Source organism: Theobroma cacao, chromosome 8 (genome assembly GCF_000208745.1).
Source record: "Theobroma cacao cultivar B97-61/B2 chromosome 8, Criollo_cocoa_genome_V2, whole genome shotgun sequence".
Classification (NCBI taxonomy): Eukaryota; Viridiplantae; Streptophyta; class Magnoliopsida; order Malvales; family Malvaceae; genus Theobroma; species Theobroma cacao.
In genome coordinates, this window is record NC_030857.1 from 5,993,412 (window position 1) to 6,009,787 (window position 16,376).

The 16,376-nt window shown below is 34.2% G+C and overlaps 1 protein-coding gene across 2 annotated transcripts; it reads right to left on the bottom strand.

Moving 5' to 3' along the window:
* On the bottom strand, window positions 6,427–16,376 carry LOC18592269 (oxysterol-binding protein-related protein 1C). Of its 2 annotated transcripts, none has more exons than XM_007018899.2 (10): window positions 15,358–16,376; window positions 14,909–15,265; window positions 11,873–11,972; window positions 10,904–11,349; window positions 10,416–10,571; window positions 9,277–9,444; window positions 9,057–9,197; window positions 8,680–8,910; window positions 8,149–8,262; window positions 6,427–6,941 (listed from the first exon to the last, which is right to left on the bottom strand). In XM_007018899.2, the coding sequence occupies exons 1-10, from the start codon at window positions 15,943–15,945 to the stop codon at window positions 6,774–6,776; spliced, it is 2,469 nt and encodes an 822-aa protein (XP_007018961.2). In that variant the 5' UTR covers window positions 15,946–16,376; the 3' UTR covers window positions 6,427–6,773. The 2 variants fall into 2 exon arrangements, with proteins under 2 accessions (XP_007018961.2, XP_007018960.2); XM_007018898.2 differs by having other exon boundaries at window positions 10,904–11,352.

Here is a 16,376-nt window from a genome sequence, read left to right on the forward strand (position 1 = left end):
ATATATATATATATATATATATATATATATATATATATACAATTATATATATTCATAACAATTTATATTACGAGACATTATTAAGGTATAATAATTATAACATATTAATATGTAAGATATAAACTATCATATATTATAATATTAACATATAATCTAAATCATTTAAAATATATAACTTGTAATTTCATATAAATATAGATTTATAACTAAATAAATAAATAAATAAAACTAATATTAAATTACTATAATTATAATTTGTATATGTACATATAATACCTTAACATATGCTATTAATTAAGTTTACTCTCAATTCTTCTTAATATATATATATATATATATATATATAATATTTTATATATTAATGTATATATAAATATATAAAAAATTAGTTTGATTTTTTGGGTGGATTGGTCCAAAAATTTTAAAACCAAGAACCAATCAAAAAATCAATTAGACCAATTAGATCAAACAGTTTTACTCAAATCACATTTAGTTTGAGTGGGTAATTAGTCTGAATTGATTTTACTCATACCTAATAATTCTCATAAAATTAAACTAACATATCTCGATGTTCATGAGTTTCATTGTGTTGATAAATACCGTGGAATTTATTGAAAATTCCCTTTCGATACTCATCCTAAGATAAGAAAAGTGAAGGGCTAGGCTCAACATGTTTGTTAATCTTTTTTAACTCATTGATTTCATCGTCACTGCAAAAGTATAAGATGCATGTATTTTAAATAATAAAACCAACGACTCTCTAAGACCTAAGACCATGTTTAAGGGGCCAAAAAAGAAAGGCCAAAGAGGAAAGAAAAATGTGGAGGAAACTGAAAGGAAAAGGACAAGCAATTGGAGCACGGCCATAGCTGGCTGTCAGCTGTGCATGGAACATGAAGACCTAACCAAAAACCGCAACAATTTAACATTAAAAAAACACGGAAAACAGAATCAAAAGGGTCCCTTGAGATGTTAGACTTAGACAATTGCAACACCTAGATATCGATCAGATAGATTAGGCAGAGGTTTTTAGATCACAAAAAATTAATTGACGTCTTTCGAGTGGTGAAGACAAGCTCCTAACTGGTCCACCATGCATGTGATGATCTTTTCTTCTTAATTTTATTTTTCTCCCACTCTTTTATCTTGTAACGTTGAGTTGCTATTGTTAAGGCAAGAGGTCACCAACTATTAGTCACAAGGCAAAGCAAAGAAAATATATTCAGGGTCCTGTCAGGCGATTGGTTAATTAATTAGTTGTTTTCATGTGAGAGAGAGCGAGAATTAGACCGTTTTAGGGTTTGGAACAAAAACAGCTGGCGGTGTTCCCTCATCCCTGCCTGGTCTTGCTGGACATACAAGAAAACTTTAAATGCAAAAGGTTTTAATTCAAGGGTGTTGTCCCTGAATCATGACCCGAAGATAATTTCTTCTTCTCTCAAATGAATTGATGTTTTCGTAGTAGTGATGAAGTTTTGACGTATGCATCAAACCTTTCAATTCTCAAGAAAGATTTGTACATCTCTATTCCCAATCCAACATGATTGAGCAGTGCAAGTTTGTTTATGTCTGGACCTGAGAATATAATTTTGAAACAATTTATGTTTAAAATATATCTAGGGAGAGATGGGTTCAATACACTTTTTTAGTAATAATCTTAGCTACATATGAAAATGAAAATGAAGCGACAGCACCTCAATTGATTTTCAATTGTTTTTCTTTGGTTGTTGCTCTAATATTTTAGATATTATCCTGATGCTGCTAGTATTTATTTGGTACAGTGACTGATGCTGATGACTTTTATATTTTGTTCTGGGTGTGATTTTAATCTAATTTTGATGCGGTCAGTTTTATATTTTGGGTGTGGTCTAAGTCTGATTCTAGTACTAAATGATTTTTATTTATTTCCTTTGGTAAGGCGTTCAAATAGTTTTTTATTGGAACGTTGGTTAACTTGTTTTTGATTTGTTTAGTTTTGGCATAGATATGATTTTGTATTTATTTTTTATATATAATTAAATGAAATCATTTGATTGTGGATAAAAAAAAAATCTAAATTGATGTAACATTTGCTTTGTTTAATTAGATTTGACAATTCGTGTTTTTATATTTTAAACGTGTTAGACATGATTAGATACGAAACATAAACACTACAAGAATAATATTCGTGTTTTAAATCTGAAACATATATAAGAATACGTTTAATAATCGTGTAACACAATACGATAAACACATTTATTAAACGTGTTAATATACGACACGATACGATTAATAACACAATTATATAAAAATATTTATAATTAAATATAATTTTATTATTTTAATTTAAAATTAATCATTATAAAAACAATTATAACAAAATAAAATAATAAAAAATTAAATATAATAAAATTAAAAATATTTATTAAAATAATTAATTAAAATTATTTAAAAAAGATTAAAATAGTATTTGATTATTAAATTTTAATAAGTTGATAAACTTGTTATGTATACACATTTAAACACGATAATACGATGTGTCTTAACATATCAAATATGATTATATACGAAACACATTAAGGTTAAATTCAAATCTGTTTAACCCTATGCCTTATCTTATTATGTTAACGTGTCGTGTTTAAAATTACTAAAATTATATTTAGTTGCTAATATTAGTATAGTAGCAATTTTTTTTTCCTTGAATGAAAGTAAAAGAATTCAAACTCAATAATATTATTCAATACTATATTTGAACCATAAAATCAAAGATTTTTGCTGGCCTAAATTTTTTTTTTAAATTAAATTAATGGTGTTAAAAAAAAAAGCTGAAATCCATGTATGTGGGATTTCTTCTTTTCTTTTTGTTGGTTTGATATTATATTACAAATTTACACGTGTAATAAAATTGTTGGATGCTTTTAAATTGAACATGCTAATAGTCAGACACCCTATGATAAAAATGCATAAAAAGGATGACTTGTCGATCCTAATGGTTGGGCACTTTGAAATCTTCTCATTCGAGGATCATCTCTGCTCTTAACCAATCCTTTCAACAAGATGTTGAAAGCCAAAGCCCAAGCAACCGCGATCCCATCACTGTCGGGAACAAATTCAATACTAGTCGTAAATATATATTGATAACAATGCTAATTTTCAATTACAGTAATTAAGTTACGGATAATGCTTGTCTCATTGCAATGATTCTCAAAAGTTCGTAGATAGTGAATTTCATTGATGTTTTCCTTTTTTGTAATTAAAATCTTTTTAAAAGGAACGAGGAAATAAAAATAACCGTAATTATATGAAAATAGAGGATTTTTATTTTATTAATAAATGATTCAAAATAATAAAAAAAAAGGTGACAAAGTTGGTAAAGTTAAATAGTTAATGTTCTCTTTAGGCATGACAAGTTAACAGTAAAATTTCGTGATAAAAACTCATCTAGAACATTAATGATGAATGATATTCGAACATCAGATTTAAAGATGAATACAAATATGTTTTATGTCAACAAAAATAAATAAGTGATTTGTCCCAGTTAAGCATTTTGAATAATGCAATTTGCATGGGAAGTGTGAAGATTCTTCCTCAAAGGGGAAGTTCTGATCGATTTGGCATGTCAAATTTAGAAAGGGAGTCATTTTCTATGGTCAGAGAGAGAGAGGGGTAAATTAAGAAACATTTTTCACATCAAACACCAACCTTCCCAACCATCTGCCCACCTTTTTTAGCATCCCGTAACTTCGCCTTGTAATCAAGCCCAAGTGTGCCATTTACGTGTAAAAGAAAAACAAAACTCAGTTAAAGACGACTCACTGCCTGCTCAGTGCTTAATCAAAGGTCACTCTCATAAGTCATAGCTGTATATATAATAGAGGAGAAAGTGAATATTCTCTGGTTGGATAGAATCGTTTCATTGTCTTTTGTGGCTCCAAACCGTACTCCTCCTTCCCGCTTTCCTTCACGCTTCCATCCCAGCTGCCTGCCGCCATTGTTTCTTTAGGTTCTGCTAACAGGAATCAAATTATATGTTAATTACCGTATTTAATATGATAATTTTTCTATATACTTTGAGTGTCTAAATTTGCTATTACCTTTTGGTTGAAAGCAATTCTTAGGGCGGTTTGTATCAGTAGTCCTTTTCTCTTTTTGAAGCTGTTGTCCTTTTCTTTTTTTCCTCCTTATAAACATTACGTATGTGATGAACTCTTCGGCAATCTAATATAGTATTTCTATACCAGGAAAAAACAAAGAATATCTAAATCTAATTAATACCTGGCCTTGTGTAGTGGGGTTATCATGTCATATTGTATAAGATTTTTAGTAAAAGAAATTAGAGAAAAAAAATTCCACCAATTATTTGGATATATATCTTAAAACGGCAGTTAGGTTACTGTATAAAAAGTGTTAAGAATATTCTTTTTTGGACTATTATTGAGTTAAGAAGACGATATTTTAATCCAAACTTAAAAATATTTTAGAGTTTAAGATAATGAAAGATTTCTAATGTTAAATCTCGAGATAAAAAAAATGAGATCAACGGATTTGAAAATGGTTATTTCTTATGTTGTATAGTTAAATAGTATAATCTAATGGATATTTATATTAAAAAAGATAAAAGATTTACGAGTGATTACATGCTGTTTTTTTATTTTTTATTTTGTAAGTCACAAGATAGAACTTAGTGAAGGTAATAAAATTTGAGATATTGATGATATTTATAAAAAATAAAAATAATTATCTCTTATTATTATTATATCCTTCCAAGTGAGCCACGACCAACTCAAAATACCATAGCTATTCAAAATTCCAAAACCCATCTGCAAATCATGTTACTTTACACGTGATTGATGGAAAATCCAAAGAAGTGCATGTAAATGTATGTTTTGTATTTCATAGGAATGGGGTTCGGCTAGATGTTGATACCAGCACTGGACGGTCACTCAGTACTTGTCAGTGAAGAGCTCAACATGAGCGACCGACCCAGCCACCAAATGGCGAATGCTGAGTCGAAAAGCCACCCTACAATCTATTCTTACTGCCTGCACCCAACACTCAAAAGCTGATTCTATTTTTGGGTTCATTTTTCTGTCTTTAAAATAGGAAAAAACCCAATTGACAAATTTTATTTATACGAACACAAAAAAGAAAAAGGGCAATATGAAGTCTGAGACGAGATGACGTAACAAAAACCGGCTCGCTCGTTTGCCGGATCCTTGAAGTAGCAGCTGAGGGAGTTTGTTTTAGAGGGATAAAACAACTGATAAGGGAGAAGCACCAATCAAATCCAAAACGAAAATCGGATTCTCCAGACGTTTTTCTTCACATTTTTGGGCTCAGGGAACAGAGAGAGAAAGGGGGTCCCCTTGTCTTTTTCTTATGAAACGTGATTGAACGGTCAAGATTGATTGGACGGTTAGAGATCATGTTTTTGGATACGTTTGGTCACCCATCTGTCATCGTCTATCATTTGGTTTTTCTTTCTTTTTTTTTTTTAACGAAAGAAAAAAAAAATTTCAAGGAGCAAAGAACATGGCAGCAGAACAACAGCTGGGGATCTTCCTCTGTCAGGAATCAGAAAACAAATCCCCATTGCGTCAGCATGTCAAAAAAGATTTGATGGGGTTTTAAAACTTTTAAAGCCTTGAGCTGAGCCCATGTATTTTCTACTAGCGGGGTCAAAAGACCTACTCTTTCATATATTACCATCCCTTTAGAATATGGTAGTAACAGAAACAGGGAGATTGGTTCTGCACTCTGAAATTCTGGAAAAAGGAAATGAATAGGGAGGAAAATGCAGTATAAATTTATGATTTGGTGGAAGATTTGCTAGCTAGGCCCAGCTTAGTTATGTTTCGAAACTGAACAGCTGTTGGGTTTTCAGAAATCATTATCATGAGGATGGGCAATTCTTTCAAGTTTCCAAGACAGTGAACAACTTAGACCAAAGATTTAAGTTGATAAACATTGGGGCTGTCTGTGTTAATCCACAGGTTTCTGCGGGACATTCCATGAAAGGACAGGTCTCAGACCTGTATTGCTGCTAAAAAATTTGTTGTTTCTGTTTTTTTTTTTAATCAAGAAACAAGACATTAACCCCTGCACTCGGACTCTGTGCACTGTGCAATTCAATTCCTCCCCACTCAAGTCTCAACTACTAGTTTAGTTTTCTTTGCTGGATATTTTGATTCCACTCGACTGTACTTGAGCAATCTCAAGTTTAAACAGATTTTATTAATAGGCTTGTCCATAAATATTGATTAAGTCGGGGGATTATATATTTATGTAATAGAAAAACCCAAAAACATAAGAATGCAGAAGAATGGAAAAGAGTGGTATCAAAAATGAAAAATAAATCACCATCATAATCAAAAACCAAGAGTACCATATGCTATTGGTTTTTCTACCAATAAATGTCGACGAAATGTACTTCGATGCTGAGGGTCATGACGAATGATTATGTTATCTCATTTAAACTTTACTTTAGAGAAAATTTTCTTGTATTCTCTATCAATACAAGTCTCTGTTTCTTTTTCTTTTTGTTTTTTTTGGTTACAATGAAAATTCCGCAATTGTAACCCAATTCTTGGGTCACACTCAAATCATCAGATATGAATTGAGAAGCAAGAGGATTGGGAAAACATTCTTCTTCTATTATTTTCTAAAACCCCTTTTAAACTACTTACATTGTTGTCATGGGTCATCCCAAACTCGTTGGCCCAGTGGATGTGTGCCCCATATCTCGTGAAAAAAATTGAAAAAGAATCAAGAAGGAAAAGATAGGCAACTTGCACTTAGTCAAGGAGCTGATCAGAAGGGATTTGGCCAAAAATATCAGGACATGAATCCCACTTTCCCTGCTCTCTAGCCTCCCAATATCCACCAATATAACGGTATGTGTCACTGCCTTTGTCCTTTGCAAACCACCTTGGCTTCCAACCTCTCTCTTGCATCTTCCGAGCCTGAACCCCAATCCAAAATGTTACAATAAAAAACTATTTGATAAATCCTTTATAGCAATCAACAAAACAAGCACAGCTTTCTGCTAGACACCTCAGTAGGGTTTTCCTAATGGCCTAACTATAATTTACCTGCAATATATCTAAACGGATAACATGCATCATAGTAATGCTTCAAAACAAATTACAGTAGCAATAGTGCTTTAGATTTTGAACACTGTTTCGTTAATTTATAAATCGAGATACTGTTACCTGAATTCCAACACTAAATAGGAAAGTTACAGCAAGTAACCTAGTACTTCATTTGATCTTAGTGTGAGATTGCATTATTTAGCGGAAAACTACTGATCAAAATGCACTTAGGTTGACTTCTAACTGTCTTGCTGCACAGATATGATCACAATAGTGTGGTTTTCTTAGTAATCCACAACAAATGATTATCTAAATTGTTTTCATGTGCATAGTCTAGGATAAAATCTCTGCTTATGCACCTGCATACCTAAGATTGGAATAAAAAGTGATCCTAAGACATGGTTACACCGTCCATGCTTAGTGAAACTTTACACTGATTGGCAGTCCTACTGACATCCTAGTTAGCAGTTGGGCCAGTTGCTAGATTAGTTATGAGACAACTTTCAAGAAGATGTCTTGCAAGCCATGATGGTTTCCAAAGATAATGTAGCGCACCGGTTTCTTAATGTATCAGGCTATTAAGTTCCAGAATATTGTGACATTATCAGAATTTCTTATTATAAATTTCACTTATTGGACACTACATGTTTGGCTCAGCTCATATATTCAGAACAGATTGAGAGAATTTAAATCATCAAACAGTGATATTATTCCTGCTGCTGCTATGCCTTCACATGCATCACTCATGGTTTATAATTTTAATGTACGTTATTAGTATTTACCACTTAGTTTTAAGAAGCTTTGGCATGTTCATGTCATTAACCTTTAATTCTCAACTAGGAGTCTAAAACTTGGAATGAGCAATATCAACTTTGGTTTGTGTATTTGCTTCATACTTTCCCAAAAGAACCAAACCAAGAAAACATTTCATTGTGATCTGTGTTCCTCACCAACCAACACATCCTCCACATGTTCATAATAAGTCAGTAGTTCTTTTAAACTCAAACTCATGCTTAGCCAATTTGTCCTATCAACACATGGAATGGACCACAAAGCAGAAATGAAACATAAAACTTACCTGCCGTTGTCGCTGCTCCAACCGCAACTTCTCTGAATTTGCCATTTCATACTCCCCATTTTCCAGATACCTTTGATCGGGTCTCAGCCTTGAATCTGTAGGAGGTAACTTTTCCTGCATACATAAGGAGATTCAAATGAATGTCTCAATTACTGCAAAGTAGTTCTTAGGGTATTTAGAAGTGCATTAATTTCAATTCATTAAATTTCATTCTTATAGAGTCAAATGGATACATTTAATTCCATCTTTTGGACCCAAAAAAATTCACTAGCAAAAATTAAATTATTAGAACTTAGAAGGTTGGTGTGCTTCACAGTACTAGCTGTAACATGGCAATTCAAGAATTGTAGGGATAACCCAAAAATGCAATGGAAACCAAACTGATATATATATATATATATGAAAGTCTGTGCATGCCTCCCTGTGCCTATGTAAGAAGTGACATAAATCAGAATGGAAGTTTCATACCACCAACTTAAGGCATTAGATGGGTACCGCGTTTAATCCAATCAAAACTACTATAATAATCACCTTCAGACCAGGTGTGAGCTCATTCAATGTGATGGCAAAACGAGTTAAGTTATATCTGGTGGCATATTTAGGAGGCTTGCTCCGCTTCCAAAGCAAACGGGATTCTGATAAAGACTCTTGACCTTTTCCCTTAGCAGAACAATCTCCATTCACATAATGCATGCTCTCATCCCATTTTCCAAATAAGGTAGCCACTGTCCTTCCATTCCTATCTTGTACTACACCGTGTACCTGAAGATCAAAAATGTTTTATAAACTGATTAATGTCGATGATGGTTGAAAAGAGGATAATCAAACAGTATTATAATTCCATGAAAATAAGAGTTGTTAATAAAACATTGAATAAAAAGATTATTTTGAGGAAGAAAAAAGATCACCTGGTGAGGGTTTCTGTCTATGATAGATTGCTCCTTGAATTTCAGCTTACATGAATATTCACGATTCCCCTCTATTCGCATGGTACCATAGTGATCACAGTACAACTTTCCCAGTATGAGATTGTATATTGATGTTGTAACCTGGCAAAAGAAAGTCAATTTCCAAACTGGATACTACAGATACATATATATATTTCTTCTTTAACTGTAGGAGTTATACCTTACTCCACTGGAACACTTCTCCATCATCAAACTCCAAGGTCAAAACACCAACAGGATCCAGCTGAATTGAGCGACCCCAAAATTTGCTCTTTAAATTGCTATCACCCCACAATTTCCATCCTGTACCCTGACAGTGACATGCTACAATCATAGGATGATGACTGACCTGACACCAAAAACCTAATAGTTATTGGCAACTTCATAGGATGAACTCTGGAAAAAAAAATAGTAAGCAGTATGCTGTTCTTTTCCCAGTACCCAAACACTGTAACAGGTATCAATGCCTCTCCAATAAAAAGAGCCACTAGCTTTACTACTTCTTAACACTTGCATGCATAAGTTAATGTTTTAAGATCATCTATCAATTATACTTGTTTCAAATTATGAGGTTCAGAGTCGTCAGCACACAGTCCTCTTTCCCTTCCCTCAGTAATTTGACAATTGTGAGGCTGACTCCAATGGATAGGAAGCCATTAGCTTCATTCATACTTAGGCACCCAAACAATATCATTTTGATTGATGATCTACCAACTGTGCTACCTTATTCCTTACCACCCTATTTATTTGGTCTGCTAAAGTTGAAGCAAAAAGATTTTCTAAAAGGTTTTCAACTAAGCGAACAGTTGTTTCAGTTTCAGCAAGTTTTTCTATGAGAATCTAAGACAAAAATAAAAAGGAAAAGAATGAGAAGAAGAAACAAAGAAAGGTAAGCCAAGAGAGGAAATCCTCTATCTGTCTTTTCTACGCACCAAAGGAGCAATAATGTACTAAATTTATAAAGATCTTGCAGTATGATACATCAATTTTGACATCAGGCATTGGAAAGTAGGTTGAATTTCACATCATTGTAATAACCAGGTGAACTGATTTTGCATAGAACGTAAAAGATAAAATGCAACATTCTTATGTTTGAGATTTACACGTGAAAAAGGTTTAACTTTTGCGCATATTGAATTTGATGTTAAATCGATATTCTGAGTTGACCAGGTGAACCATGCACATTCTTCAGTCAAAACATTGACCACAGAAGCGATGTTGATATGCTTTGAAGATTTAATGACAACGTGTTGTAAATGAAAAAAAAAAACAAAAAGTAGACATAAAGGATAGACTGTCTCCTGAGTATATAGAACAAACCTTCTCTGAGAAGAAGCGTACGCCTTTATCTGGGAACTCAGCCTCATATGTTTCCCCCAATAATGGATTAAAGGGTTTGCAAATTCTTCCTTCTGTTGAAGAATATCCAGACACAGCAAATGCAGCCACATTAAGAATTCTCATGAGGCTATTGCCCTGCAAGTTTATGAGGGAAAATTCATCAGTTTCAGGGGAATCTTGACGAAAGATTCAGATTGTCAAAGTTTAAGAAGGAGTGAACTGCTATAAGCATTGCAACTAGTCTTTTGCAAGGTCAAGTATGCAGGCGTATGAAATAAACAAATAAATAGCCAAAACAGTTGTAAAAGAGAGAAAAGAGGAAAAAAAAACCAGACAAAGGCAAGATGTATAACTAGATTAAAGAAGGAAGTGGTATGGTGATACAGAAGTTGCAGAATAGAACAGCTTCATATTGCAACTAATGCTCTGTTTTCTCAAACAAAATAATATGGAGTTCTTAGACTTACCCTTATTCCCCATTCATGCGCACGGTCTAGCAGATATGAATATTCCAAATCCTCGAAGCACTTTTGAAGAGAAGAGAGAGGCTCATTGAAGTAAACAGGAAGACAAACTTTTGTAAGGTCTTTCCCAATATTATCCTTAATCATTGACCAAAGACTTACACCCTTCTCCTTTTCAACTGGGTCAGGCAACTTTTTCCGACGTTTAATGTAAGGAAAGTTACTTCCAACTGATTTGATGGAAGGATCGATGTCATCTTCAGAATCAAAAGCATTAAGACCATCATCATCTGAAGAGAAAGATGATGTCCGGAAATCAGATCCGTTGCTTTTGAAAGAACTTGATGATAAAAAGTCACGAGTATCAAAGAAAGTGTGGTCATCTTCATCAGTTTCTTCTTCAGCAGCATCAACTCTTTCATTATCATCATCTGAGTCGGTTACACTTCCTTCTGAGCATGAATTTAAAGCAAGCAAAAAGAAAAAAAAAAATCAATGAAAGATAGTGACTCTATAGAAAACAATAAAACAATAACAGACTTGAATGCAAATGAAACCAAAGAAGTCAGCATAAGCAATATATATATATCCAAGTAATAACAAAGAAAAGGCACAAACATGAACCAACTAATATTTTAATAACATAAAATGATGTCCTTCATTCGAATTTAGGTTGGCAAGTGCAGTTTGCCAAGCAACAATCAAAAAATGTGAGCTATAAATAAAAACCACATCAAGATAATATATGAACCTCCCCTTAGCAAGTATTATAAGTTGTCTACATAAAACTATAGGTAATGCCTGGGAACATTTCTGATAGAACAAAAAAAATAACTTCCTGAACTAATAGAAAACTGTGAACACTGATCATAAACATCAGCCACATATCTCAGCATATAACAAACAGTCCAGCATAAATTAGCCTATGGAACCAACAGAGATAATAAATAGTTTTACTGCATAATATCTTACCACTAGACTTGTCTTGCCTTATTATGGATGAAGCCCCTTGATCAGTCAATTTGTTTTGGCTCTCGTCAACCACTGTATTCTCCAAATCAACTTTTTCTGTCTACAAAAAAATAAAAATAGCAGTTTCTTAGCAGAACATTGCAAAAAGAAGTAAACTTTGTTTCAGAAATTCATCTGTAGGGATAAGAGCAATTAATGACTGCAGTAAGTAGCTATAGTTCACTTTAAAGAAGTAAAAAAAAAAAATCTGAATCACAGATAAAGCCCAGTGCTTTTTGTGCATGCATGTTGCTGTAGCAACAAAAGACAACGATTTTCACTATAGCAAATAGTAAAATGAAACTCGACCTGGTGTAACATAAGCCTCACAACTAGCAGGACTCTTAGATTCTAATGAATAATGATATAGCTTCAAAACCCAAGACAAAATCTAAATATACCCCTCAACATGCTTATGACCATCAACTTGTAGTGTTGTCACCCTCTTGACAGGCAATTGATGCTTCATCCATTGCATAATACCAGATGCCCCAACTATAGGCCATACAACAACAGAATTGTAGAAATAGCAAAAGGGTACATTTAAGGCCTGCTTGCAATGCCTAGCTCATAACAAACTATCAAGAGTTAACCTTTTGTTAAGCATTAACTCAAAGGCCAAAGCTGAAGTTAGTAAGCTTCCAATTAACTAACACTATGTTTGGATAGAAGTTGATAAAAGAAAGGAAAAGGAGGGAACGGAGAGGTTTTTAAAGGAAATGAAAGGATATATGTTTCCCTTGTTTGAATTGATAAAAATGAGTAAGGGAAAGGAAGAGAAGGAATTATTAAAATCCCTTGTTTGATTAATGAGTGGAAAGGGAAGGAAATAGTACACCATAATGTATTTTGCAATTATATCCTTCTATATAAAATAACATCAATTCAATTATGTTAAGAAATTTATCTTTTCTTTTTTAAATTGTTTTCCTTTGCAATTTGTGAGCATTACCAATTATTTAGTAAAGAAAAAAATTCAATTTTTTTCATGTCAAGAAACAAAAAGAAAAATCCACTCAAAGAAAGTATACATGTATAAAGCAGAGGTAAGAAAAAAAAGAAGGTAAAAGCAGAGAGAGGCAATGAAAAATTACAAGTTTACCAATATAAAATTAAAAAGTTGCAGGGGATGAGATCAAGGGAGAAAAAAAGGATAGCAATGACTAGCTAAGGTGTTAGGAAGCTTTTAAAGGTCGATTCCTTGGCATTAAATGTAAGTAATGAGGGTATACAGACTTTTCTTTATAAAAAATTTTCCTATCCCCTCCTTTCTCACAGATTTGGGAATAATATCTACTCCTTTTAAGGGAAAAGGGGGTTTTTGACAATCTCTTCTTTTCCATCCTTGTTTTTTAAAGTAACCCAAACAAGGAGAGGGGTTCCTACTTTCCGTCCCCGCCCCTCAATCGAAACATAGATTTAAGGTACACGTTTCTACTCTTCAACAAGGGCTGCAATGCACTGTTACTGAACAAGATGGTACAAAGGTTTACTTATTCAGCTCCATTTTACCCCAAATGTACCACCAAGTTCAGGGAGAGAGAGCAAAAGGAGATTCTTTTCTTCTAAAAGGAAGGGCAAACCTACAAGACAAGTATACATGCAAGAAAATGGAAGTACTTAAAGCTGACCCTGGTGACTAGATATTTGAACATGCTGGCATTTCAAAGTAAAACAACATGAAAGGGCACTCCATAAAAGAGAGAAACTCTATCCTTAATCCCCCCACCAACTCACCAAAAACAAAAAGCCAGCAAGATATTCAAGCATTGGACATTTGCTGTGTACTTAATGCTACTTGGTCAGAAGAATACTCAGTTGTGATTAAGCATATGAACTGCTTCTCAAGGAACTTAAAAATTCTTCCATTGTGAAGCAAAAACTTTAGAGTACTTAATGGCTAGTACACAGCTTATGTCCTCTTCTCCCAGTAACCTGCCCCAAATATCACTGATCCAACCACCACCAGCACAACTGCTACTGTCACCACAATCAATGTCATCATCAAAATTGCTACAAGCCCCAAACAAATGTCTCACAATTATTGATATATATTTATCTTGAATTAACCACAATACCACTGATGTTTAAGTAACTACCTCAAAAGACAGAGACATATTAGATTAAACAGCTCTCAACTTCTATGACATAGAGTATAAGCAAGAGGCAATACTGGCAACAACAAAAAATAAAAAGGCATATTAACAGAGAGCTTCAAAATTACATATTGCCTTCAGTGGGAGATAAGTCAGGAAACTAAATTTTTCTTTCCATTAAAATCAAAATTTCATTATAATATTCCCTCATCTAATAATTCAAACTAGCATTCAAAAGACATTTATGGTTAGACAAACACATAACCCTCAGTCATCTCTACATATCATATATTTCTGCAACTGCAACATTAGAAATGCATTTAAAAATTGTGAACAGATAGTTCGTTTACCAAAATTCTTCTATAAACATCAAAAGATGAAAATGAATGGCAACCCTTCATGGATATACACACTCTTTCTAGGTACCTATAAAGAAAAACTACCGGTCCTGGTCTCAACAATATCCAATCTGCCCATAGATGGATTTCAACAGTCAACCAGAATCAACACCAAGTGCTTCCTATATCTATCAAATAAATAAAAGAAAAGAAAATTAAATGGTAGATGACATAATCCTTCAAAATTACAAATACTTCTGAAATTTTATTTGAAATATTATTAAATGTGACCTCTGATTTATTGACCTAACATACAAATCCTACATCAACTAACCCTTCTCCGGTTAAAATTCAACAAATGCCAATCACGAAAATATACAATTACTATATCCTAAAAACCACACTCCTTCATAATTTCTATACAAAAGCATTAAATAAAAGAATAACGAATCAATATAATTGTTTCGAAACAATCAATCCATTTCAATTCAATCTTTTTTTTTTTTTTGAATTGAATGATGATTGGCAGCAGCATATTGTTTTCAAATTTTGCTAGCATGTACCTCTAACTGACGCAAGGTATCGATGAGAAGCCACTGTTTCTGTTTAAGCAACAGCAGCTGGCTCTGCAACGCCGCGAATTCGCTCCTCATGATCTGTTCGCTATCTTGGATAGCCGATTCGCTTACCCCTTCCATCATCAGCCGTTGCCTCAACTTCTCCGTCGAAACCGCCACATTGTCCACCGGAGCCATGAGCTCGCTATTGGACATCCTAGGGAACATATCCTTAACCGCCTGAAGCGCCTCCATCCACGCCACCCGATCTTCCCGCGTCTCGGCTCGTAAATGAAGCCTCTTCGTTCCAGTGAAGATCGAGAATCTCTTATCATCTGATCTACTTTCCCTGATAGAGGAAACCTGAGAAAATTTCAAAAATCAAATCAAAATTGTTTTTCCTTTACCCTTTATCTATTTATTTATTTTTGGTTAATCATTTGTCTTATTTGGACCTTGAGGTGGACTTCACCGAAGGGTTTGCGACGGGTGAGGGGATGATGAGAAATGGAATTGCGATGGCGGGAGATAATACGGAGAGACTCTTCGCCGATAACTTTGGATCCTTTTTCCGTTTCTTGGCTAACAACGATTTTATCAGGTCCGTGGATTTTGTAATAAGATAAAACTCCGTCTTGCAAAACGAACCATCTGGGTCTCCAACCTTTCCCGTAATTCACCCATTTGTAAAGCACTCCCGATATCCCGTTCCCTACGATGTCGTTTATCTTCACATCTACTTGCGGCGGAGGAGCCGGAGCCGTAGCCGGCGTAGCGTCTCTTCCCAACAACATCCCGTTTCTCAGGCTCAGCCGATTCAAATCCATGCTATTACTACGATGATGGTGCGGATCATGGTTTTGATTGGAGTGGCACTGGATTTGGGCCGTCGATCGGGCCGAGTTGGATCTGGTGGCGGGAGCGGAAGAAGAAGTGGTCGTTATGGTTGTTACAGGAGGAGGAGGCATGGTGATGACGTGGTCGGGTAATGGTTTGACCGGGGAATGATCTGATACGGTGGAAACACAGCAAAAAGGATGCATAGAGGGAATTGGTTTTTTTTTTTAATAACGTGAAAGAATGGGAAGATTCCGGGATTGAGAAAAGCTGCCGTGGCGACGGAGCACGGCGGATGAAGTGAAACTTTTCATGCTTCTATCTTTTCCTCTTTTGAGTTTTTGGATTGGCGTTTTGAGAAAGAGAGAGCGGAGACTTCCCCTTTTTTTTTTTTTTTTTTTTTGCGTGAGAACAATTTGCGGAAGACGGTTACAAAATGATACTGAAAACGACAGCGTTTGTGGAAAGGAATGGCCGTTGCCGAGAAGCTCGGCGGAGTAACCCGACAGAGAATCCGGTGAGCGTGATTACTGGTTAGGTTGGGTGAAGACTCGCTCAACCAAGACGCAACAAATTCATTGATTTTTAAGCTGAAAACCAGAGAAAAATAAAAACTCGATAAGTAGTTTAAATATGA

Bases quoted from the DNA above. Each gene is read 5' to 3' on its own strand.
- LOC18592269 (XM_007018898.2), bottom strand. From the start codon at position 15,945: ATGCATCCTTTTTGCTGTGTTTCCACCGTATCAGATCATTCCCCGGTC. The intron at 15,266-15,357 runs GTCCAAATAAGA...AAATTTTCTCAG, and splicing joins TCGGTGAAGTCCACCTCAAG to GTTTCCTCTATCAGGGAAAG. The intron at 11,353-11,872 runs GTAAGATATTAT...ATTCATGCTCAG, and splicing joins AAGGCAAGACAAGTCTAGTG to AAGGAAGTGTAACCGACTCA.